The sequence below is a fragment of the Gekko japonicus genome, unplaced genomic scaffold (genome assembly GCF_001447785.1).
Source record: "Gekko japonicus isolate JY-2015 unplaced genomic scaffold, Gekko_japonicus_V1.1 scaffold2513, whole genome shotgun sequence".
NCBI lineage: Eukaryota > Metazoa > Chordata > Lepidosauria > Squamata > Gekkonidae > Gekko > Gekko japonicus.
In genome coordinates this window covers 187,456-214,501 of record NW_015164270.1, presented here as the reverse complement: position 1 = coordinate 214,501, position 27,046 = coordinate 187,456, and the positions used below count along the sequence as shown (strand labels likewise).

General features: G+C 45.0%; 1 protein-coding gene across 1 annotated transcript; it reads right to left on the bottom strand.

Moving 5' to 3' along the window:
* WDR88 (WD repeat domain 88) lies at positions 1 to 27,046 on the bottom strand. The gene is made up of 11 exons (XM_015408735.1): positions 27,011 to 27,046; positions 22,352 to 22,462; positions 17,484 to 17,521; positions 16,973 to 17,036; positions 14,028 to 14,166; positions 11,864 to 11,993; positions 8,549 to 8,733; positions 6,045 to 6,127; positions 4,677 to 4,745; positions 3,222 to 3,314; positions 1 to 135 (listed from the first exon to the last, which is right to left on the bottom strand). The coding sequence occupies exons 1-11, from the start codon at positions 27,044 to 27,046 to the stop codon at positions 1 to 3; spliced, it is 1,083 nt and encodes a 360-aa protein (XP_015264221.1).

Here is a 27,046-nt window from a genome sequence, read left to right as displayed (position 1 = left end):
TTAGAGATCGGCAGGCAGGGACGGAGGCACTGGTAAAACGCTCTTGTGAGCTTTCAGTCGACAGAAAACACATCTGGTTTCCACTTTTTCTTCCTTTTCCTGGAAGATTAAGAAGGGCTTCTCACATTCTTCACACTAATTTAAAGAAGACATATCAGTGATTCAAATAAAATAGATAATTTTCAACAACACTAAAAAAAAACATTAAATGCATCAATTTTAGAAATATTTGATTTTGTGCTATTGTTATTCCCTGGCTTGTTTTAATGGCGTTGGCCTGTTTTTTTATGGTTGTGTTTCAACAGATTTGTTTTTAATAGGTATGTTTTAATGGTTTTCTATTACAATCTTAGCTGTAAAGCCACCAAGAGCAGGTCTTGAGAGGCAGCACATAAATTTAAATGTTTCAAACAAATAATATTTAAGTACTAAGCAACAGCTAGCAAGCAGCCATGGATGTTCAGCAGAAAACCACTACATTCATTCTGCAAAGAAAAGTTCTCCTGAACTGTTACTAGAAGGGGGGGGGGTGCCTCGGCAGTACTCTATTTTGTAACTGCGATTATATTTGTATAGTGTGTACTGAGGTTGAGAAACCTTGCAAAGCATCTCTGAGGAATGGAGCAAAGCCTATTAAGAGAAACCTATCAGGGCACTAGCACACATAAAATGCTGTTGTTGCCCAGCAATGGACAGAACTGTAGCCTTGGAGCAATGCCCTTATACTGGAGTGCACAAAAACCCAGATATGGACCCATGGATTACAAGATGTCTCTCGCCCCTGCATCTCTACACCAGCACCAGCAGGCAGACCAGCAGCCCTGACTTCTAAGCACACAGAGAGAGCAGCAGATCACCATGGAAAGCCATGTTCTATGAAGAAGCCAGGAGATTCAGGAACAGACGCCATGAAGAACTCCCTTCTACACAATGCAGGCATTCCCCCCCCACACACACATTAGCATCACCAGGTGAAGCATGTACTCCTACTCATCTAGAACAACAGGATGTACTCCATGATGGGATTGACAAGCTGTCACATCCTCCAGCCACCCATCAAGATAACACAGCTGTTAACCATCTGGTTGTTAAGACCAATTACCGGCCAAGCTGCAAGAATATCGCTTTTCTTTTGTCTCCTTTGTCTCGACCCTTCCCCCTAAGAGGTTTCACTATTTAGTCAAACCATTATTTCAGTTGCCCAACGATTAACTCCTTTTCCTGACCCATTAACAGTTGAATTTGGAACCTTCCATGTGTGTCGCTGGCCAACTCATGATCCCCTTCCCATATTTTTATCCCTTTTTTGCTGCGGAATCGACTCGCTGCATCAGACAGGTAACGTATTGCCCTATCAACGATACCTCCTGCTAATGCAACAGTCCCTGTACCTTTCTATCTGAATTCCTAGATCTGTAATGCTTGTGTGTATGCATGGTTTTTATATTGTATGTGTGAGAATCTTTCAGTAAAGAAATCATTGCTTTGAAGATCTAGCCTCAGCGTCTATTTCTGGGCTCTGGACAAATGAGACTCCCACATACACAGGTTATCGGTCCCATAATTAATGCCTATTGCCATTTAATATTCATATTCCCCCCCACTTATTAAGAAATTGGATAGTTGGCTAACACTGTTATTCACCAGGCACCTTCTGTACCCAGTATAAATGGAGAAGCCCTGACCTGCATGGCCCAGGCAAGCTTGATCTCATCAGATCTTGGAAGCTAAACAGGGTTGGCCCTGGTTAGTACTTGGATGGGAGAACACCAAGGAAGTCCAGGTTTACCACACAGAGCCAGGCAATGGAAAACCATCTCTGGCCCCGGTCACATGGCAAAATTGCCGCGGGAGAGGCACGGATGGTGGGCGGATTATCCGGGCGCGATCACACCCCAGCATCTGGGAAGTGGAGCGCACCCGTGGCTTACCGCTGACAATGCGCGTTAAAAAACAAGTACCTCCAAGGTACTAGTAAACGTTTGCCACGGGCTGCCTCCAGACGCCCGTGGTGTGATTGCGCTGGTGCACGGCATTCCCCTCCGGTCCCTCGTTTACCCGCCGGCGCCGAGAGAAGGACCCGTGGTGTGCCGCCGGTGCGTCTGATCACGTAATCGCGGATCAAACTGCACCGGGGCAATTAGCCACGCCTCCCCCCCTGCGATATCCGGCCCGTGTGACCGGGGCCTCTGTTCATCTCTTGCCATGAAAAACCTACTGCTTGCTGTAAGTTGGCTGTGACTTAACAGCACTTTCCACCACAGTTATGTATTCAGACTGGAACATTCCAGGCCTGTCTACCAGAGACTGACTGAGCTTGAAGCTCTAGAAAAATAGCCCACCAGGACTCCGGAAGCGACCAATGAGAAACTAGTGTTATATAAATAGCCTATCATTGGGAGTTGGGTGTGGTTTTTGCATGCTATTTAAACAGGGTGGTTGCCCTGGTGTTTTAGTCTTGTCCCTGCAATCACTTAATAAAGTAGAGCTGCTCACTGCAATGCATCTTGAACCCAGTATTTAATAACCACCATAAATGGATGGTGCTCAGTATGGCTTATGTTATTCTGGACATGGACTAAGTGGGCGGGATAGCATGGGAAGATATGCTAGATCTTCCCCCACCCCTGAAGAAACACTCACATGAAAGGAAACATGATCTTTCAGTACCTATAATTGTAGCAAATTCCTACCTTTCCCTTTCACACCGATCTTAAGGGGGGGGAGCTTTTCTCAGTTTATACTACTTTGCTCTGTTCACACATGCCCAGGATCACAGTGCAGCAAGAGCTGATGAGTTTCAGCGTATCTTCTTGTAGAAATAAAAAAATATCATTAGCTGAGGGCCATTAGAGCTAAGTGGCAGATTTTTATTTCTACAAGGAGATGTGCTAAGGACTATAAACTTTTGCTGCATGCCAGTTGACTGTGTGGTGGAAGGATAATGTTACTCCATAGTGGAAAGTGTAGCTTCTGTCTGCTCAATGGCGTCCTCCTTTATCACTGCTTCATACATTGAAGGGCTGAGACCCAATATTCAAAATAAGCTTATGGCTGCATTTTGGTGCATTAAAGCTATATTGCTCTGAGATGGGAGCAGATGCAATCTAACCATCACTGGTATTGCTCACAGGGTCCTGGGATTCAATGAAAAGGAGGGACTCTGTGTATACTCACAGGTGGAAGTGGGCCTAATAGTTCTGTTATATGATTATACTGACCTTGGCTACCTTTGAGCCTCTTGCTCTTATAGCTTGTATTACCAGTGGGATGTCATTTGCGTTTTCAATGTCCCATAGCCTCAAAGTACAATCCTACAAAAATCAGGAATATTTCAAGCAATTAGCTGAATTACAGTCTCTCCCCACCGTTAATTCAGCTCTTGCTAGTAACTACAGTTTCTGAATGAATGCCTGCTACAGTGGGAAGGGGGTTGGAGTTGTGTCCCATGTAAGACATGTTTCCAAAGATCTTCAAAACAATGTGTCACTGGCTGAAAATATTCTTCTGCATTTTTACAGTGCAATCCTAAACAAAGCGTACCTAAGGGACCGCCTTTCCCCAAAAGTTCCCCCAAGAGCACTTTGGTCGGGGGCGCAGCACCTATTGGTGGTTCCAGGCCCCAAGGACATCAAGTTGGCCACAACCAGGGTCAGAGCTTTCTCAGCGGCGGCTCCTGTCTGGTGGAACGAGCTCCCAGAGGAGATCTGGGCCCTGTGGAACCTGGTGCAGTTCCGCAGGGCCTGTAAGACGGAGCTCTTCCGCCAGGCCTTTGCATAGAAGCCGCCGCCATTGTGCCACCACCGAGCTGCCATCTTTGACGGTGGATTAGACCTAGAGGTGAGCTGGCCCTGGGAAGACGCCTAGATGACCGAAGAACGTATGCTGTCAGGTTAGGTTGAAAAATGGAACCCATCTTTGACTAATAAGACTTAACATCAAGAGAACCACACTTTGTTTAATTATTGTTTTTATGTTGTTTTAATTGTTTGTTATGGCATTTGCCTCTTTTGTTAGCCGCCCTGAGCCCATTTGGGGAGGGCGGGATATAAATCAAATAAATAAATAAATAAATAAATAAGTTACAGTCTTCTAAGTCTATTAAAGTCAATGGGTTTAGAAGGATGTAACTCTGCTTAGGATGGCATTCTGAGAAACCAATTTGCTGGGTCATACCCAAAACCTTCAAGCTTGTTTTTCTATAACTGCTTTTTAATTAGGGTTGCCAGCACACACACCCTGGCCATCAGCGGGGTGGGGGGTGGGGTTGCCACATCCAGGTTGAGAAACCCCTGGAGATCTGGGGAGGACAGGGACCAGTGTTCCCTCTAAGCCGAGTTAGTGTGAGCCAGCTCACAGCTTTTTAGCCTCCAGCTCACAAATTTTTGTCTTAGCTCAAGAAGGATGGCTCCAGAGCAGACTAATTTATGCAGCAGCCAAATTGCTCGCTCACAACTTTAATGCCAGTAGCTCACAAAGTAGCATCTTTGCTCACCAGACTCCACAGCTTAGAGGGAACATTGACAGGGACCTGAGTGGAGTACAATGCCAGAGTCCACCCTCCAAAGCATCCATTTTCTCCGGGGAACTGGTCTCCATAGTCTGGAGATGAGCTGTGATTCCTGGAGATTCCCAGGTCGCAGCAAGAGGCTGCCATCCCTACTTTTAACTGATACCTTTGACGAAGTCACAATCAGCTTCTTGTTGCTACTAATTGTAGCATCTGTCACCCAGTGTTCATGACCCTGCAGAGAAACAATTTTCAGCATTAGGATAAAAGCAGAATTTCCTGATGTACTGTAACTTAGTTTTTAAACCAGGTCGAAGAAGGAGGAGGAGATTGGATTTATACCCCGCCTTTCACTCGGAGTCTCAGAGCGGCTTACAAACTCCTTTCCCTTCCCCTCCCCACAACAAACACCCTGTGAGGTAGGTGGGTCTGAGAGAGCTCTGAGAGAACTGTTCTTGAGAGAACAGCTCTGACAGAACTATGGTTTGCCCAAAGTCATCCAGCAGCTGCAAGTGGAGGATCAAACACGGTTCTCCCAGATTAGAGTCCGCGCTCTTAACCACTACACCAAACTGGCTCTCAGAAAATGAAATACTTTCCACTTTCGAGCTCTTTTTTTCTGAGTCGGACGTTATCTTTTGTATGTTAAATTCTATCTCAGTTGTTGCTAGAAATACTTTGCTACTTTCAGTAACTGTTTAATAACTTTAATTTTGTTTTAAATCTGGAAATTCTATAGCACTTTAGATAAGAGAAATTTTCACAACTGTTACCAATGACCCAGTTCTATTTTCCACTGTAAGAGGTGAATGGTAAAAACAGGGATCTCTATCTTTGCATACGAACATTTACAAAAACCGCTTACTGCTTCTCAAGTGTAAGCAAAATGAACCATAAACATCACTGGATAGTGTTGCTAGGTGTTATGGTTATGTGATGGCTATTAAACAACTGCAACAGGTGATGACCATGAAGTTACTTAGCAGCTACAACCCGTTTTCTGTTTATATCTACAGGTCTGGCTCAGTGATTTGATAGGCTGGGGTTTTGGGGAATAGTGTAATAGCAGATTATCCAAAAAACATTCTGAATGGTTATATGAACTATAAAAGGGGAAAGGACAACTTCCTCAGCATTTAGTCATGCTGGCCAAATGACCATGGAGAAGTCTTCGGACAGCGCTGGTTCTTTGGCTTGGAAACAGAGATGCGCACCATCCCCTAGAGTTGGATTTGACTGGCTTTCGAGCAAAAGAAACCTTTACCCCCCCTCTATATATATACAGAGAGAGAGAGGTTGGGATATTAAAAACAGCTCGTGTAAATTATGTGACCCTTAATTGTAGTAATGTGAAGAAGGGAAACAAAGAGAGATTCTTAAGTGTCCATTCCACTATTCTTGTGGCGAGAACTTTTGTTACATGTTCACCACTAATTGACAGACTGCTCTTGGAGTCCCCCATTAGCTGCATACTTCTGCAGAACCAAAATTAAGCTCTCCTTTGACACAGTGAAAGCTTACAGAGCTTACATACCTTTAAACTTATCTTTTTATAGGCTTGTGTCAAATCCCAGACGACTACTGTCTTGTCAAAACCACCCGATACCAGCAGTGATGCTGAAATACAAAATTAGAAAGTCATAACCGCTACTTTGCATCCTGATTCTGCAGAGGTGCATTCAGGCAGGGAAGACCTGACCACTAACACAGCTTAAATACAGCATTAAAAGCAACGTCATCATACGTTATCAGAAGCTACTTTCTGGAAGGCTTTAATGGGTACAGAAGTGGAAGCATACATTTATAGATGGTCTACACATTCAGAATAACTTTGCGGTGTACCTTTGCTCGGAATGTACCGCTTCAGATGGCAGCTGCAGGAGTTTGTGTTTACTTATATGAGGCCAAGCACTCTAACCTCCCCTCACAGGTTACCATGAATATTAAAAGGCCTAGTCTGCCTTGCTGGTGTCTGTGATCTCAATGTCTCTGCAGCTGCCATCCTTATCTTTTTCAAGGCCAGACTCAAAAATATGGTAATTGGTTAATCATGGGAACCTGTGCTCAGTTGTATAACCAGATGGGAGGGAGGAATTAGGAGCAGTTACCAACATCCTCTGGAAAGTTCCAATGAAGAAAAGTCTGGATTGGACATGAGAAACTGCCTAATACCAGAGGGCAAGAAGCTATAATAAGGGTACAGGCCACAGCTAATGTCATGCTCGCGTGCTTAGATGTGTTATCCTTTATCACGATGGAGTACAAAGTGTAGATGGCTTTTATGCAACTGCATGGATTTTATGCTGCAACAGATTGGCCATCTAATACTAAAGTACTCAAAGTATTAAATAGAAAAGTTAGCTTGTCTCCTTGTTGCTAAGCCATAAAGACTGTACTGCATAGTTAATTCTTTTAATAATTTAATAAACCAATATATATTTTTACAAGGTCTGGTTTTCTTGTGTGCATCTAACCTTGAGGACCCGCAGGTCTGAGAAGTTGTTCAGGGGTTCCACACAGGGACCCAGGAGCAATAACCCAGGGGAAACCAGTCTCCGGTCTCTGACATCTTGCAATAAAAGCTTTTTGGACTTAAAAAGCCAGCACACTACTCCTGTGATTTAAAGCAGATACGTTTCAAGCAGAGGTCATTTCGGGGGGGGGGGAACGCGGGGGAACACAGTTCCCCCGGGTGAGGTGCAGGGGGGTGGGGCACATGATGAAGCCCCGCCCCCTGCTTCCGGCCGCCCCGCTTCCAGCCCTCATTCAGCCAGGAGGAGGCAGGAGAAGAGGGAGGGTAAGTTGCTTCCTCCCTGCCTCTCCCCACCCCTGCCTGCCTGGGGCCAGGGAGGGCCTTCGCAGGGCTTCCTCGCACTCCCGCTGGCCTTGCAGGTCCACCGCCGGGCCCCTGATATCAGGGTGTGTGGCATATGCTAATGAGTTCCCCTAGCTCTTTTTCTACGAAATGACCCCTGGTTTCAAGTGTGTGTGCATCAACTGTAATGCCATACCAGTTGAAGAGTCTTACAATCCTTCCCGAACACTGGTTTGCTTTTCACTGGGTCTTTTGTCTAATGCTTTAATGCTTTTAATGTGTGATGCCTTGGGGGGCCCTGATCGAGCGGAAAGGCATGATAAAAACGTGGTAAATAAATAAATTTTGTAGGGTGCTTTAAAGTGTTTCGCTAAGTCAAAATAAGTCAAGGTGGCCCTGATATGATGCCGTCGATAACTCAGGCAATGCATGGCAAAACAATAAATACCTGACAGGAGTGTGACAGAAACTGATGCATGTGTTAAATGAAACACCACCACCCCTCCACCAGCTAACAAATGGCCAAGGAACAAGCCAAGTGGCTTCTTGGCTTGGACCTGGCCAGCAGTGACAACTGCAGGCATAAGCTCTTCTGATGCTTCCTCCTGTGCTGCTGGGAGCTGAGTCCAATTGGAGCAGCCCGAGAAGAAGCATGACACTTATTGCCACAACTGACTGGATCAAAGGCTGCCTGTAGCATTGCCTGTGCTGTTGGCTTACTCCTGGCCACCACCAGCCTCCCGGGGCAGCTGCCCATCGGCAACATTCCCGCTAAGGGGAAAGGGTCATTCCCTTCCCATTGTTGAGTGTCTTTGGGACGCAGACAAATCTACCCAGCATTAAGTCAAGCCTGGATTGTTAAAGTTTCTGAGCTGGAATGAATGAATGAATGAATGTAACAGAAAAATCAGCAAGCATTCAGCATAGTGGCCTGGCTTGGAATTTTATTTCTCAGCTCAGCTACGTCCTCTTACAGTGAACCTTAATGAGTATATCAATTAAGGAGCGTTTCAGAAGGCTGATTAAAGAGCAGGGTAAGCTATCAAGTTCGGTTTACGTCAATTATACAAGCAACCATTTAATCAAACGGAAAATCAGTTTGTTCTGAAATTGAGAACTGAATTAGTCATGTGGTTTGAATGCGACCCTTGTGACTCATCGGGAATAAATACCGGGCACGTTTGTGCAAAGATGTCCTCAAAATGGTGCTTTGCATAACTCACCGTCTTTACTGAAAATGCAGCAGCCAACGATACCTATGTGACCTTGTTCCAAAACCATGGGTCCGTGAGAACGAAACTCCCCTGTTCTGACATCCCATAATTTTAAGACTTCATCCCAGCCTGCTGTGCACAAATAATGACCATCCAAAGAGAAACAGCAATCTGAAATTGCATTAGTGTGTGCCCTGAAATAGATTAAAAAAAAAAAAATCACTGCAACAGGATACTGGGATGTTTACTGAAGAGGAAGAAGAAGAGTTGGTTTTATACCCTGCTCTTCACTACTCGAAGGAGTCTTGGTGTGGCTTAATATCACCTTCCCTTCCGCTCCCCACAACAGACACCCTGTGAGGTAGGCGGGGCTGAGAGAGTTCTGAGAGAACTGTGACTGGCCCAATGTAACCCAGCTGGCTTCATGTGGAGGAGTGGGGAATCAAAACAGATTCTCCAGATTAGAGTCCACAGCTCTTAACCACTACACCAAGCTCGCTCCTTATCAGAGTTACCGGTCAATATGACATATCAGAGATTTAACCTGGATAGCAGGGCTAGAATGGACAGTCCAGGCTAGCCCAATCTTGTCAAATCTCAGAAGGTGGTTAGTACATGGATGAGAGACCACCAGGGAAGTCCAAGGTTGCTACATAGAGGCGGGCAATGGCAAACAACCTCTGAAAGTCTCTTGTCTTGAAAATCCTGTAGGGTTGCCATGTTGGCTGCAACTTGACAGCACTCTTCAGACATGCAGGGGTTGCAGAGGACATCAAATAGCCATCTACTGCTTTGTCTGGGAGTTGCCAATGATATTATTATTTCCAGGCATTCAACTGCTTGTTTCTCCCTCATCTCAGCAGCAGCAGAGGTCTTTGCAAAAGCACATAGCTATGAATGTTTAGAGGACATACACATGTGCCTTTACAAAGAAAAAAGCACTTTACACAGTCTTTTTCTCCTACAGTGCAAGTCCATCTCCCATACCAATATTGCTGTCCTTTCTCTTTTATGATTAACCATCATCAGTTTTTGTACCTGCCTCTCCATATTTACAGGTAGGCTGTCTGCTCTTTTTTGAAGTGTTGTTTGCAAGGTTATCCAGTTTAATGTTGGCTTGGCACTTTTCAAAAGTGTTGAAAAACTGCTTTTGGAGAAGAAGGGTGACATTACAAGTCTCCAGACAATCAGTGTAAGGCACATCTTGACTCTGTGGCAAACACAGAGAAATGGTTTTCTCTGGTCCCTGCCACACGGCAGGGAAAAGGACGCTCGAACTGCGGCTAATGTGAGCCGCAGCAAAGTTGAGACAGCGGGCGGGATCTCACGGTCAGCGTTGCTGCGGCCCTTCGAAAAGAACCACCTCGGTAGGTGGTTCTTTTTTGGTGCGGAGCAGCGCTGGAAGGGCCGGATCTGGGACGGAGACGGTACGCTTCCCAGATGTCGCGGTGGGATCGCGCCCGTTTGCTCCACCCCCGTTCTGTCCCGCTTCTGGCCCAAAAGGCCTCGTATGGACAGGACCTCTGAGTACAATCCTGGGTAGAAGACTGTATATATGAACAATAGATAAAGACAATATCCGGTGGGGGTAGTCATGTAAGTCTGTAGTAGTAGAACAACAACCGAGTCCAGTAAAACCTTCAAGACCAACAGAATTTTCTGGGGTATAAGTTGCAATGAATCAAAGGCCCCTGCCACACGCAGGGGAAAAGGCGCTTGAAGGCGCGGCTTTTAAAAGCCGCGCCAATGTTGACACGGCGCAGCGGGATCCCACGGATCCCCCGGCCGCGCCGCCTTTTCTCCCCGGCGCGATCAAACGCTGGGGAGAAAACACGCCCTACCCGGGGGCCGGCCGAACTGCGCATGTCCGGGCATGCGCAGTTCGGATCCGGGCCGGGGTTGAGCCGGCGCAAGGCGGCGATCAAACGCCCCGGTTGCCGCGCCGCTTCCCTTTAAACCACCTAGATAGGTGGTTCAGTTTGCGCCGGCTCATCCCGGGAAAGGGACAGTTTGGGTACGGAAGCCGGACGCTTCCCAGATGTTGTGGTGTGATCGCGCCGGTTTGATCCGGCCCCAAACTGTCCTGCTCCCGGACCAAATCGGTGAGTGTGAACGGGACCAAAGCTCATCTTGTCATTTGACCAAGTGAGCTTTGATTCACGAAATCTTATATCCTTGAAAAACCTGTTAACTTTAGGCAGCTGCTGGACTCAAGTTTTGTTCCAACACACAAAGAGTGCACTTCCATAAGGAGCTCCACCATTCAAAGTAAGTATGTTTGGATGAACTTTTAAAGTCCTTCAGTATTTTATTTAACTTGATAGATTCAGGTGGGGTGGCCGTGTTGGTCTGAAGCAGCAGAACAAAGTTTGAGTCTCGTGGCTCCTTTAAAACCAACAAAGTTTTATTCAAGGCATAAGCTTTGGTGCGCAAGCACACTTCTTCCTCAGCTAGTTGTGGCACCCGGGCATAGAGTCACATTCCAGTGTCTGTTGCCTTCAAATGTTATACAAAAGATACAGGCAATACGCTTTGGATGTATCTTTTCTGAACTACGCAAAGCAGCTCTGAATATGAAAGTATTTCTCCTCTTCACATATGACCTCAAAAGACACTTCAGCAAATCAATGGCACCTTCTTCACAGCATATAGAACAATAATAATCCCTCCCCAATATCAAGGCGCTTAATTATAAGCAACGTTTCTTGGCACACCTGCCAATTCTCTCTTTATTACCTGAACCTATGTAGCTATTTTAAAACTTATACTGAGCAAACATAAAAGCAAAAGGTAATCAACAGCATAATAAAATCCAGTGCTGAGAACAACGGTGGTGTTTAGAAAGAACACTACCAGTGTTTGAATATGGTAGGCCTACACTCTTTGATGTGGGGGGAACTTCTGCGGATGAGAAAGCCGCACATGTTATGACTTATATTCCAAATAGGATTATCCAAATGTTCCATGTCTGAAATGTGAAAGCTAAACAAATTTTCCATCTGTTTTAAGGGCAGCTCTAACAGCACTAGCATTTGATCATTAATGTTGGCACGATTCAAAAACCGAGCACTCCAATCTTCGCACTGTCTGTTTTAATGTCTGTATAAGCGCCTCTAGAACTATCCTTACAACTTCGCCAACTGTAATCAATGGGAGGTAAGAGCGTTCTGCTTCAGTTGGATAGCTCTCCAAGTTTTTGGTATGACCCTAGGGCTTGACTGAATAAATTCACTTGCTCCTATATACATGTGGTAACAATTTCCTCTCTGCCCTAGAAAGTGCTTAAACAACAGCCACATCATCAGCTGCCTCAGTGCTTCTTACTTTTCAACGGTGATTGTGGTGGACTGGGCTACAATATCCCAGAATTTTACAGACATGTCAGATGATACCGTAGCTATTCGCTGGTTGTGAGGATCAAAGCGGCATCTTCTTACTGTGCTTGTGTGGTGCTCTGAAACAAGCAAAGACCTCATAAGCTTGCACCTCTGAAGATGTTAAGCTACTTTTGATGGCTACCCACATCTTGGTTCCAATTTCCTTTTCATCACTTCATGTCTTTAAAAAATTCTATTTGCTGTAGTTCAGAATCACAAAACAGGAACTCAGGCCCTACTTTTTGCCCTTAGTACTGCATCTACTTGGGAGCTGCGGTGGCTCAAGTGGTTAAGACGCTGAACTGCGGGCTGTGGAAGGTCGGTAGTTCAGCAGTTCGAGACCTGAGTGTGCCGCATGACGGAGTGAGCTCCCGTCTCTAGTTTCAGCTCCTGCCAACCTACCAGTTCGAAAGCAAGAAATTGCAAGTAGATAAATAGGTACCACTTCAGTGGGAAGGTAACAGCGTTCCGTGCACCTCAGTGTTTAGACATGCAGGCCACATGACCACGGAAACGTCTTTGGACAGCGCTGGCTCTTCGGCTTTGAAATGGAGATGAGCACCGCAACCCTAGAGTCGGATTCGACTGGCTTTCGAGCAAGGGAACCTTTACCTTTACCTTTTTACTGTATCTACAAGTGAAACAGAACTAGTGTAGTTTCCCCAACTCCAAAGAAAACAGGTCTGATAAAGAAAAAGGAAGAACAATAAATAAAAACTAGAGAAGCTGAAATGCCAAAACAAAGCGAAACATGGCAATTCAGCAGTGGTAAAATCATGAAAGCATTATTGCCTTGTAATTTCTTTTTTAGTCAGTTAACCTACCCACGTACTACTTGATTTTTGCAGCTTATAACCACATATTTATGAAGAATCAAGGCAAGGCACATATCAAGAGTCACTGACAGTGTAATACTTAACAGGGTTATACTCTTCTAAGCCCACTGAAGTCAATGGGCTTAGAAGGATGTTTTCGTTATTTAAGATTGCACTGTGAGGCTTTCAGGTGTGGTCTGCACTACATTATCTTCTGTAACTAAGCAAAAAGAAGAATGGGGGAAAGTAAGAGCAATGTTAAACCATCTTAGTTTAAACAGTATGCACACTGATTGGATCCTTCCAAGAGGATGAACAAGGCATCCGGTCGCAAGGGATCCATCATGGGCTCTGAACTGTAGGAGGGGAACTGCAGGACAGTAGTTGGCAATTAAGTCAAAAGGACACAGTCATGGACTGCTAGATTGATGAAACTGATTTACTGAAATAATATTTAGAAGATACAGATTAAATTCGTAACTGATGCATTTCCCAGGAGCTTTCGCTTCTACCCAGGTCCAGGAGGTACTGAATAGGCTCTTGGGAGGCAGACTCCTGCACTGAAGTGTCACTGAACTACTTGGCGATAGCAGACAACAAAGCAAACATGGAGCTCCAATGATCTGAGGCCCTCAGCTTAATAACTTTCAAGGCAGCGGTTTCCCCGCCCCCCTTGAACTGTCCTATCGGCTATAGCCATGAACTAATGACAAGTCCACAAAGGTTTCAAAACCTCTGTTCTAGTTTGATCAGTTTCAGATAAGGATGTGACTGGGACACTTCTTTCATTTAGCACACTTTTATCCCACCCGTCCTCCAAAGGGCATACATTACTACCTCCACTCTTTCCTCACGACAACCCTGTAAAGTAGGTTAGGCTGAGTGACAGTGACTGGCCCAAGGTCATATCCTCCTGAATACCATAGTGTGGGACTTGTCCTGAGTTCCTGGCACTACCGCTTTACACAGCCTTGGTCCTCAAGTCATTTTCTCACGTCACAAAGACCGTTGTCTGCTGTCTCTTTGCTCCCAAACACAGCTTTTGCCATGCTGTCCCATCTCTCCAGAGGAAAGTGAACAGAGTTCTTTTTCAGCTCCCGAGCCACAGTTCAGGCCTTTACTAAAAGCAGGCTGACGAAGGGTAAGAATTGGGGTGGCTGCATATCTCCATCGGTATGCAAGCAAGACAGGGGCACAGCATAACATTCCTGCCCCAAATCCCTCCAAACTGAGAGCAAGATGTGTCTTTGAGAGTCCTTCCCCAAGTATAAAGAAAAGGATATCAACCCAAGTTACCTCTGATGTACGCCACCGGTTTAGCATTCGCCGCATCAACAAGGCATATAGCGTTTTCGATATCAGAACCAGAGACAACGTATTTACCATCATGAGAAACATCACATGATGTTAGAAGACCATCCTGCTCAACAGACCACTGCAAAAGACCACAAAAGCGGTTGAAATCATGCTTTAAGGGTTTAGTTTAGTTTATTATTGCGGTCTTGAGACCAACGTACAGAGTAAGCTTTAAGGGTTAATGATCAGCAAAGGTCCAATCCCATAGACACACATTGGTTCTGCTCCAGCCAAAGTCAGTGATTGCTAAAACTCACTGAAGGCTTAATCATGAGTTAACTTATTTCAGTGGGACTTAGCCATGACTAGCTTTAGTTGGGCTGAAGGTATTAGACATACATGTGAAACAGAATCATAATAACTAAGCAAAGAATTCTGTTATCTCCAATTCCATTAAGGACTAAAAAAGATGAGTTGTAAGAGGCATATGAGCTGATTTTTAAAAAATCTGAAATGCATATGTGGGTGGGTGTTACAAATTTGACTGGAGCAATGGCAGGAGGGTGTGTGTGTGCACAACCCCCTTTCTCCATGTGCTGTTCTTCAAATAAAAATTATCTCTCATCTTCTTTTCCCTTCATAAGGAAAAACACAGCTCCAGTATCTTCTGCATTCCACTTCTGTCACTACTCTCCAGCAGGCCAGCTGTAGGCCAGCTGTAGTTTCAGTTTATTCGGTATATTACCAGCCCAATTACAAACAATACAAAAGGGTACCAATAATATATATAAAATATTTAAATATAAAACTGCATTTGATCTGCATATGTTAGTTACAAAATTACTAAAACTCTAAATATCTACAATAGTCTATCAACTGTTATGTATCTTCTGCATCTTGTCCCATCTGGACCAAAGAATTCACAGTATTCTTGCAAGACAGAAACCTTCACATTGCTCTTTTTTCATCCTTTACGATACAAGGGTTTCTGTGAAATCCAACCGAAAGGAGTAGTAAATAAATGCCAAACAATGCAATCCTAAGAACACTTTCCTGGGAGTAAGCCTAACTTAACAGACTTGAGTAGGATTCTGAGCGGATCTGCTTTGGACTGCTTCCATACTCTAGGTGTATTCTCGATTCCTGTTTATTTTTCATTTTATTGTCTCTAAAAGGCTTAAAGAACCCCAAGCCTCCATCCATTTCTCTGGGTAAAGCCCATCTATAATCTAATGGCTTTTTCAGTTCTCAAACGTTGTGGTTCAGGAAACAGACAGTCAAGTCTGAAGTCTTTCAACACTGAACTTGGCCTCATAGCCATTTCTTTCTTCACCTCCAGAGTTCCAAGAATAACTGATTCATCAGGTAGCCGTTAGGCAGACGGATGATAAATCCATTTTAAAGAATAATTTCGCTTTTATGCAGACACAGAGGAAGACAACAACATTAAAACTGCAGAACAGAACTTCTAAACGTCTCTGTCTGCAAAACAGCAACGTCTGTGAGATTTTAAAATTTTTAGGGCCCTATCTGTCTGCATCTTCCTTATGCCACTCCTGTGGACGCAGTTCTCTCTGGCTGGCTCCCTTCCTCATTCACCCCCCTTCATGCTGCGCATGAGCAGAGCTTTCCTGGGTGCACAGGGCATGATGGATTGTGCCTTTTGTACAAATTTTTGTGTTTGTACTTTACGGTCCTCTTTAAACATCAAGTTATTTATGCCTAGGGATGTTCTAAGGTATTATACGAGATGCACGTGATTTTTTTACCCATTCTGTTCAATAAGGGACCTGAAGTCACTGGCCCAAGGTTAATTCTGGTTGGAGCTGGAATCAAATATTAAAAGCATCAGACAGAACGCATTTCCACCTTTCATAAAACACTGCTGTTTATTGCATTTCTTTTTACAGCAGGGACAAAAACTTTAGAAATTTAATTAAAGTCTTCAGAGCAACTGCTTTGGAGCAGAGAAACAATAGGGCAGGAGGGAAGTCTGACCTTTCCACGCGTACCACTTTCTTATTCCAATCACCACTCGGGCAGAGGCCAAGCACCAATTCTCTGGGCTCTGTACTAACTTGTAATATGCCCCTCCTCCTGCACAATCCTACTCCGTACACACAATGAATCACAACAGGGAGAAAAAATAACCTACACTGTATCATTTCAATGGTCTTACAACATGGGGTTGGGCCCTGGAATTCAAGGGGTTATGGCTCAGCAGGTTTACAGGGCTCTACTGGTAGCAGGAGCTCCTTTGCATATTAGGCCACACACACCTAGTGTAGCCAATCCTCCAAGAGCTTACAGAGCTCTTCTTACTGGGGCTACTGTAAGCTCTTGGAGGATTGGCTACACTAGGGGTGTGTGGCCTAATATGCAAAGGAGCTCCTGCTATCAGTAGATAGGCTTTGAATACAGTTCCCGGGTTCACTCCTGGGCATCTCCAGTTAAAGGATCTCAGGCAGCAAACAGCAAGGAAGATTTTTCTCTGACTGAGAGGTGGGAGAGCTGCTGCTAGGCAGACAAACAGGCTGATGGTATAAGGCAGTTTTGTATGTCCCCATGGTAGGCAGTGGAAGACAGTTTTATTTAGGACTGCATTTGATTAATCTAGTTTTTATTTGTTGGCACTCCTAATTGAGATTTTAAATTGTGGTCTATCACGTGTTTTTTTAACAATCGTTTTATTTACATTGTATCCCGCTATGAGTTCCGCAAGGTAGAAAGGCACCTAATAAATGTTTTTTTAAAATAAATAAACGGTAAAGTGGACACATGCTTACAGCCTGCAACTGAGCCTCTTCCTCTTCGAGGACTACTCCCCCCCACAACGGGATCTCAGGTACATTTTTTTCTAAGGTAAACTTTTAGTTCCACCCTAAAGGGAACTAAAGCTTCGTTTGTAGTTAAGCAAACAGACTCATTGAGAAATCGATACCTACAAGCACTTTCCCGGTTTCTGTATCCCAGGCCTTCAGCGTCTTATCATACGAAGCTGTTATCAACCTAAAAACGACACACAAAAGAGCAAAATCATTTCTTGATACATGTGCTTCACATTCTCTTGTGTTTTTTTTGGGGGGGGAGCAGTGGGAGCATGAAAGTGCCAGCAATTGCCACAGTTCTCATCAGTCCTTGGAAGCTAAGCAGGGTGGGCCTGAGTTAGGCCTTGGATGGGAGACCATTACAGAAGACCAGGGTTGCTATGCAGAGGCAGGCAATGGCAAATAGCCTTTGTTAAACACTTGTTTTGAAAACCCGGTGGCGTTGCCTTAAGTTGGTTGCAACTTGACGGCACTTTACACACAAACACTTCAGGAGACTTAAGTGCCCTTTTAACTGCGTAGCTGGACACAGGCCACTTTCCTTCCCCAAAACCCATGCTATACAGACTGCGAGCAATAAGGAAGAAGGCAGTTGTGCTTTTTGTGAGTTCTGCTACCTTTATCTTGCCTGAGCTTCTGTGCCTTTCCAGGGTACATGGCAGGCAGCTATGGAACAGGTGTAGCAGCCCCCAGCATGGGCAAGGAATGAGGTGAAAAGCTGCCACTGTTACCCAGCTGTGTGCTAAGTTGTGATAACAGCTACAGGCACCCTGTGAGAACAAGAGACGCTGCTTGCAAAATTCAGTCCATAACTGAGCTTGCTTAACAGATGCTGTGACGGTCTCACTTGAGTTTTTGGTCTTCTGATGATTAGCAGACAGGGAACCTCACCTTGTCACTCACTTTAGCTGTCTTCACAATGGGGCACAGGCGCCAGAAGTGAGGTTACCAACAGCCGGGGGGGGGGGGGAGTCCTGTCCCTTCACTAGGTTGTTCTATACCAGTTGATGTTATTTACCTCCATACCATGTAAAAGTTTCAGCTTCCCATTTCCAGACAATAAAGCCTCTGTTAAAGGGACAGGACATTTTTTCTCCAAGTTGTTGACAACCCTGACTGGAGGGAGGGGGGCAGTGGGTTCTTCATCAGGGTGGAGGGTTGGCATCCAGGGCTTTGCTATTTCAGAGTGTACACAGGGGGAAGGTTTTAATAGCTCATTGTTTTCCTGACTTGAAAATGGGCTCAGAGCAGGCCCATAGCTACGGTGGGGCATTTCGGGGCTCTGCCCCCTCAAATATGATGCATGCCTCACAACAGCTGCTGGCCCCCTCCCCCAACATTACAAGGGCCCTCCAGCTAATCAGCAGGAGCATATGCTGATGAACTGGCGGGCCCTTTAAATCTTGCAAGAAGGGGCAGCCACACACCTTCCCTGAACTCCAAGAAGTAATTTCAACATTTAGAGTTCAGGCGTGGGCAGCCCCCACTTGAAAAATACCATTTAAAGGGAACCCTTTAAATGCTTTTTCCCCCAAGTGGGGGCTGCCCACAGCCTGAACTCCAAGCAGTAAAACCGCCCAGGGGTTGTTTCGTAGAAAAAGAGCTAGGGAAACTCATTAGCATAACTCATTAGCATATGCCACACCCCCTGACATCACCGGAAGTGTGTCATAAGGCCACACCCCCTGCCATCACCAGAAGTGTGTCATAAGGCCACACCCACCACTCAGTCTTAGTCTTAAAGGTTAGTCTTAAAGGTGCTATTTGTTAGTCTTAAAGGTGCTATTTGAACTCTTGGACTATTTTGCAGCAACAGACTAACACAGCTACTTCGGGGAAGCTCCTGGATGGGGCTGGGAGTCCTTGCGGAGGCCACTTAGAGTGGCCTCGGCCAGGCAGAGGGGGAGGACGCCAACTTACCCTCCTGCTTCTTCCTCCTTCTGCAACAGAATGAGGCTGGAAGCAGGGGGTGGCCGGAAGAAGGGGGCTGGGCTTCGTCATGTGCCCCGCCCCCTGCACCTCACCCGGGGGAACTGCGATCCCCCCCAAATCTACCTCTGAAATCGCCACTTGGAGTTCAGGGAAAGCGTACAGCCACGACTCTCCCTCCCCCCTCCCCTGTTGCCCCACAAAATTTCTCCATGACCCAGCAACTCAAAATTTCTGGCTACGGGGCTGGCTCACAGTCATTATCAGTAACATCTTTTTTGGGGTGTGTGTGTGTGTATTTTTTTGTATTTTTCATATGTGCATGTGTGTGTGCGCGTGCACCTGGAAGTCATGGCGACTTCTGGTGACTGACCCCTACTGGGGGCCTGGAGGATATTCAGAGAGGTGGCTGAATAGAGTCTGTCCCCACCTCCCAATTGCTGGTATTCCAAGGAGGTCTCCATCCAAGTACTTGCCAGAGTCGATCCTGCTTAGCTTCCGGGACCTGACAAGATCAGGCTTGTCTGGGATATCCAGGCCAGGGCACCAGTGCCATCTGAAGAACATTTTCCTAGGAGAAAGCTGCACTGGACAGACTTGAGTTGGATTCTGAGTAGAGATCTGCTTAGGATGGTTCTTTAAAGTATGTATGCAGTTACAAATATGAAGACTAGGGTTTTTTTTGTGTATTTTGCAGCACCTAATGTTGTTTGGTAGCCCTTCTGTCATTGACACAACAGTAGAAAACCACAAAGACACATTATACAGTAAAACCATTCAATAACATTGACCAAAACCTAGTAAATTTCTCTGTAAGTGGTGCTTATATCTACTGTAATAACAGTTTATCTTTAAGATCAAAATAGCATTTCTTCCTGAATTTCCCAGAGCCTGTGTATCAAAATTACCTTTTTAAAAAACCAAACTAGTATAATAACATGCCTATCACTGTATACACATTTTTCATAAAAATCAACTGCAATAATAAACATCAGGAGAGAAGAAATTTCAAACACCAATCTTCTGACAACCAAAAAGGCACTTTTACAACTACAAATTTTTGCATGCCTCATATTTATAGATAGATTAGCTTGCTAAAGTCTCTTATATTTCAATTAATATGTCATAATGCAAAATTGCTGTAATCATGTATGTGCGCTGATATATTTTTTTCAATAAAAGCAGTTTAAAGAGTGCTTTGCAGAAACTAAACTTAACCCTCTCCTGGCTGTCTACCAAAATTTGCCAGCAGCTCCACAGATACCAGTTTTTTTCAGCAGCAAGGCAAATACATGCAAAGTACTTCTTCACCCAAAGAGTAAATAACAAGTGGGATTCACTGCTGTAAGAAGTGGTGGCAGCTACAAGCACAAATGGCTTCAAAAGTGGATTGGGGAAGCATATGGAGCAGAGGTCCATCACTGACTATTAGCCACAATGTACAGAATGGAACACTGTGTCTGGGGCAGTGATACTCTGTATTCTTGGTGCTTGGGGGGGGGCAACAGGGGGAGGGCTTCTGGAGTTCTGGCTCTGCTGGTGGACCTCCTGATGGCACCTGGGTTTTGGCCACTGTGTGACAGTGTTGGACTGGATGAGCCATTGGCCTGATACAACATGGCTTCTTTTATGTTCTAAAAGCAAAGGAAAATTAGCTTCCCACAAAGGACATGATCCAGCCTGTCAATGCACCCAAGTCCAGCTATTACAAGGCAACTAGAGTCATGCCAGATCCTGAAAATCCTGGCCATGTAGCTTCTTTGCTCAGGCACTGATTCCTGTAATTCTGGTTTGCTTCCTTTTCCTTGTTTCCTTTTCTCTCTTTAGATTTCTGGATGGAGGACCAAACTAAGATATTGCTGTGCAGACACAAAGTTCATACGCTTGCATAAAAGCTGCAATAAGGTAAATTGCTGGAGGGGCTTTATTACCCTACTAATATGAAGTGGGGAGTACATGTAAAAATTTCATGCTGGGACACATCTGGAGGTGAAGTCTATTTCTTTCCTACCTGCCCCAAGTTCGCCTGTACAAAGTTCTGGAATTATTCTTATTTTCCTTTGTAGCTTTGCCTTCCTCTCCATGTATCCTTCCAACTTGTTCCAGCCTTCATCTACTCTAAACATGGCTCAGTCTCACCATGGGTTCGGCAAGCCTCGATCATCTTGATTTCATAATGCATGTTGATAAGGGAACGTGCCATACACCACACACAGATTACTTCCCAGTGGAAAAAAATGGCTGAATGTTTTCATAAAATTGTAGGCCTAATGAATGAAACACTATATACTTTGCTGGGCAGGATTACATTTTATTTGCTAAGGCTGCAGTCCTTCAAGACACCTTCCTGGGAGTAAGACCCTCTTAATATTGGATTTATTTCCAAGGAAACTTGCTTGGGATTGCTAAATTTTATAAACATTTTTTCTCAGATCTGGTAAAAAAGGTGCAATTCAGTCCAACGCATAATCAGAACTGCTACATTATTAATTCACCTTTTGTTATCCGGACTCAGGCAGCATTCTGAAATGGGTCCCACATGTTCTTCTTTAAAGGTCTGAATAGGGACCCTCTGAGCGATATCCTTCAGTAAATATAGAGAGTCTTAATTACAATCCAGCATGTTAAGATAATAAAACAATAATCACTGTAAAATACTAATTAGTAACACAAATATTTCATTAGAATAATTCTAACAGCTCAGTTTATAAACAGAGTAGAGTCCTGACCTGGAGAGCCCAGGCAAGCCCGATCTTGGAAGCTAAGCAGGGTTGACTCTGGCAAGGTTGGGGGGTGTGGTTTGTTAAAACGGGGGGGGGGGGGGGGGGGGGGGCAGCGTTATTCAGCCACCTCTCTGAATATCCTCCAGGCTCCCAATAGGGATCAGTCATCAAAAGTCACCATGACTTTCAAATGCACACACACACTCACACACAAAAACATACCTCCCCCCCCCAAATAAACGGAGTACAGAATTTGGGGGGTTGAATGGCACAATCGATCAGACTAGTGGTCCAATCCAATTACCTTCATTGGCATATAACCCTTGCAGACTCATGTACAACAAAAACAGCAGCAGCATAATACTTGCAAAAACTAGTGGTCCATTTAACTCACTGTTTTCTCTCCAAAAGAGGCCAATTCAGGATACTTAAGGGAAAATGCAACCACACATAACATAGGTTGTTCTTTATTCCCTACCATCTATTCCTGTTTTCCAGTACCTTGCATTCAAGAACATCAGTAAAACAGAACTGCACATTTCCCAAGGATAACCATTAATACTATCTGTCAAAAACGTGTCTAGTCTGCTTTGTAATACATTATGTACAATGGCCCATCATCAAATCTCGTGCAAGTGAGATCAGCAAACCAACTGTTAAGAAGCAGGAAAAGCTGCCATTTTAATTAAGTATGTGCCATAGTTTCAAAGACTTTAGACACATTTTTAAATAATCTGTTTTGGACCTTCACTAATGACTCACTCAGTCTTTGTTTAGATCTTATCATTATGGCTGAGAGTTTTAAAACAGTGTGATCCGTTGCTTCAGGTTTGTGCTGGCTTACCCAGAGTTTCACTGTACCATCGCAAGAGCTTGAAATAATGTTTGCATCATCGAAACAGAAATGACAGGAGGTCACAGCATCTGAATGTCCTTTTAAAATCTTACAACGAATCTAGAAATAAACAGACCAAAGCATTCTTATTCTGCCCTGCTTTATTTTTAGATACAAGAGTCTAAAAGGGAAAGTTGCAATAATTTAATTAGAAATAACTTCTGTTCTCTTACATAGTATTCATGCCTGTTCTCTCTCACACACATTCTCACGTGAAACCTGGATGAATGGTGTCTGCTTTAAATTGCTACTCTGTCTGCTTCCCCAAAACATTTGCATCCAAACTCTGTTTGCATAAAATGCTACCTTATTAGGGAGACGTTTTACCCCAAAGAGTTCTCTACATCTAGGCCCCGGTCACACGACAAAGTTGCCATGGGAGAGGCACAGATGCTGGGCGGATTATCCGGGCGCGATCACACCCCAACATCTGGGAAGTGGAGCGCACCTGTGGCTTACCGCCGACAATGCGCATTAAAAAACTAGTACCTCCAAGGTACTAGTAAACGTTTGCCACGGGCTGCCTCCAGACGCCCGTGGTGTGATCGTGCCGGCACGCAGCATTCCCCTCAGGTCCCTCGTTTACCCGCCGGTGCTGAGGGAAGGACCCGTGGTGTGCCACCGGCGCGTCTGATCGCATAATCGCGGATCAAACTGCGCTGGGGCAATTAGCCATGCCTCCCCCCCCCCGCCCGCGATATCCGGCCCGTGTGACCGGGGCCCTAGATTACTTGTTAGGGCAGTTTTTTGGAGGAAATTATTTCTTATTCAGAGGGTTAGCTATCAGCTGTTGGAAGCCATATTGGAAGCTAACAAAGTAGAACCAAAAAGTTGTTCATGTTACTTTGAACACATGAAGCTTCCGTATTCTGAATCAGTCTGTTGGTCCATCAAAGTCAGTATTGTCTACACAGACCAGCAGCAGCTCTCCAAGGTTTCAGGTGAAAGTCTTTCACATCACCTGCTTTAAAGCCACACACATCTCAACTTGACTGAAATACGTCAAAAGCTAACCAACCCCTTCCAGATTAAGGTTAGGTTCCCAAAGCAGGCTGAGAAACATTGTGATACAGTGTTTAGACTAGGACAGTGATGGCGAACCTTTTAGAGACCCAGTGCCCAAACTGCGACCCCAAACCCACTTATTTATCGCAAAGTGCCGGCAATTTAACCTGAATACTGAGGTTTTACTTTAGAAAAAAACAACTCATACATTAATTTAAGATGACCCAAACAAAGTAAGGAAAGCAATCCCAAATGCTTTCATTTACTTAAAATTATTTGGCAGAGAATTCGACACTTTAATGATGGTCTGGGCCTGGCTGGGGCGATGGCACACGTGCCCACAGAGGGGGCTCTGAGTGCCATCTCTGGCACCCATGCCATAGGTTCGCCACCACTGGACTAGGATCTGGGAAACCCAGCTTCAAAGCCTCACCCTGCCATGGAAGCTTGCTGGGTGACCTTGGACCAGTCATTCTCTCGCAACCTAACCTACCTCACAAGGATGTCCTAAGGATAAAATGGAGAACAACATTATATAGCCACTGGGCTATCATCATCATTTATTAATGCTTGCAGACCAGTTGGTCATAAGCAAATAAGAGAATTATACCTATATACATACAGAATATGTTTTTACAAATACAACAATTGGGTTATCCAGTATTAAAGGTAAAGGTTCCCTTGCTCGAATGCCAGTCGAGTCCGACTCTAGGGTTGTGGTGCTCATCTCCGTTTCAAATTTTCTTCTATTACTTTGCACTGTTCATTCAGGAAGGCCTCCTTATCTCTCCTTGCTGTTCTCTGGAAATCTGCGTTCAGTTGGGTAAATCTTTCCTTTTCGCCTTTGCCTTTCGCTTTCCTTCTTTCCTCTGCTATTTGTAAAGCCTCATCAGAAAGCCATTTTGCTTTCTTGCATTTCTTTTTCTTTGGTATGGTGGTGATTGCTGCCTCCTGTACAATGTCACGAACCTCCGTCCATAGTTCTTCAGGCACTCTATCTATCAAATCCAGACCCAGTATTACAATCTATAAAAATACCTGGTAAAACCGGGCTACAGTACAGCAATAGTGTAACAGCCAACCGTATGTTGACAAAGCCTTATACTCTCCAGTATCTGGTTCTCTTGCAACAAACTTCACCTTTGGCCATGTAAGGTGAGGATTCTGTGATCACTAAAAGCACCCCAGTGTATTCATCCCTTGGCGTTATCACCCTTGAATCATGCACATTTTCCTCAATCCACACAAAACACACCGTTTGGGTGTAACTTGACCCCCCAAGTTTCACTTTCTCACACACTTAAGCACGAACAGTAGAAATCCATGCCATTTCCCGACCGAGCTCTGGTCTGGAGCCTGCTCCAAATCAGTGTTCCCTCTAAGCTGAGCTAGTGTGAGCCAGCTCAGTTTTTTAGCCTCCGGCTCACACATTTTTGTCTTAGCTCAGGAAGGATGGCTCCACAGCAAGCTAATTTATGCAGCAGTAGCCAAACTCACTCACAACTTTAATGTCAGTGGTTCACAAAGTAGAATCTTTGCTCACAAGACTCCACAGCTTAGAGGGAGCAAAATAAATCAGAATAAAGCATGCAGATAGGGTGCCTACATCTTTGATTTGCATTATGTATTGCAGCCTCCAGATCTCGTGATTTCTTTTCTAGCATTTTGGCCCAGAAGAAATAGGGCTTTGCTTCACATTTTTGGTCCAGTCCTGCTCATGTTGAAGTGACTGGGAAAATGCATTTTGGATCTAGTGGTTGTGACATTGGGGTCCTATGCAAAAAGTGGTAGGAACATATAATCAGGTAGCCATTAGATATTTTTTAAGGAAATGATCGTGTAGGTCCCACGTGCATTCTTAAATTCTAACTGACCAACTCCCCCCCCCATCCCATTTCATCTCTTGCTCCCCTAAGATAAAACACACCCACAAAGTTCTCTTCAGGCACATTCCTTCCCTCCTCAGCCAACTCCCGCTAAGCACCTTCTTCATATGTTAAGAGGAATCATCTAGACCTCCCATATCTGTTTAGATGTATGTATTCCAGAATGTTCTCCTCCCTATCTGCATCTGTTGTTCTCCAAAACAACAAAGTTGTCTCCCAGATATCTAAGAACATAAGAAGAGCTCTGCTGGATAAGACCAGTGGTCTATCTAGTCCAGCATCCTGTCTCACACAGAGGCCAACCAGTTCATCTGGCTCATCAGCCCTGACAGAAATTACCCCCCCCCCCCCGGCCTGCTTCGCGCCTTTCCCCACTTTTGGCCTCCTCAGGTGAATTGCGTCGTCACCAATGTTCCCTCTAAGCCGTGCAGTCTTGTGAGCAAAAATTCTACTTTGTGAGCTGCTGGCATTAAAGTTGTGAGTGAGCGATTGGGCTACTGCATAAATCAGTTTGCTCTGGAGCCATCCTTCCTGAGCCAAGACAAAAATGTGTGAGCTGGAGGCTAAAAAACTGTGAGCTAGCTCACACTAACTCAGTTTAGAGGGAACACTGGTCGTCACCCCTCCTCCCCATATCCCAAGGCAGGATTCTGAGAACTTTTGCCATCCTAAACAAAGATGCGGGGGGGGGGGGGAAGCCGGGCGGGTCTGAAGCAACAGAAGGAAGTTTAATTCTGGGTATAAACTTTTCTGTCCACGCATACTTCTTCTTTACTATCTGAAGAAGTGTGGTTGCACACGAAAGCTCACACCCGGACTTAAACTTTGTTCGTCTTAAAAGTACCACTGGACTCAAGGTCAAGGTCTCCCTTGCTCGAAAGCCAGTCCAATCCGACTCTAGGGTTGCGGTGCTCATCTCCGTTTCAAAGCTGAAGAGCCAGCGCTGTCCGAAGACATTTCTGTGGTCATGTGCCCGGCATGACTAAACACTAGGGCACACGGAACGCGGTTACCTTCCCACCGAAGTGGTACCTATTTATCTACTTGCAATTTCTTGCTTTCGAACGAGGAGCTCACTCCATCACGCGGTACCCAGGCCTCGAACTGCTGAACTATCGCCCTTCCACAGCCTGCAGTTCAGCGTCTTAACCACTTGAGCCACCGCAGCTCCACTGGACTCAAACTTTATCCTAAACAGTTACACACTTCTAAGCCCACCAGATTTCTATGAACTTGAAAGGGTATACCTCTGCTTAGGATGGCACCGTTTTTATCCTGCTGGGCTTTGGTTGCCAACCTCCAGTTGGGGCCTGGAGACCTCCCAGAATGACAACTCCTCTCCAGACTACAAGATATCAGTTTCCCTGGGGGAAATAACAGCTGTGGAGGATGGATTGTATGGGATTATGCCCTGCTGAGGTTCCTCCCTTCCTTAAACCCTGCCCTCCCCAGGCAACATCCCAAAAATCTCCATGTGGTTACCAGCACAGAGTTGGCAACCTAATGTTCTGGGCCCAAATGGCAAACACTAGCAGAGGGAAGATTCTGAGGCTGAGCATCCCAAAACTAAGGCCACCCCAAGACTTAACAGAGCAGCTGTGTGGGGGGGTGAGACATATGGCAGAAGGAAAGGTGTCAAAACAGTCTCCCAATTGAACAGGAGGCTGCAAGATGGATCCTACATAGCACAAGCAGATGTAACCCCCAACTTTCCTACCTCTCCCCTAAGGATGCCAGACTCCAGGTGAGGCAT

Bases quoted from the DNA above. Each gene is read 5' to 3' on its own strand.
- WDR88 (XM_015408735.1), bottom strand. From the start codon at position 27,046: ATGCCTCACCTGGAGTCTGGCATCCTTAGGGGAGAG. The intron at 11,994-14,027 runs GTAACTTGGGTT...TGCTTGTTTCAG, and splicing joins ACCGGTGGCGTACATCAGAG to AGCACCACACAAGCACAGTA. The intron at 6,128-8,548 runs GTGAGTTATGCA...TTTGTATTTCAG, and splicing joins CTGCATTTTCAGTAAAGACG to CATCACTGCTGGTATCGGGT.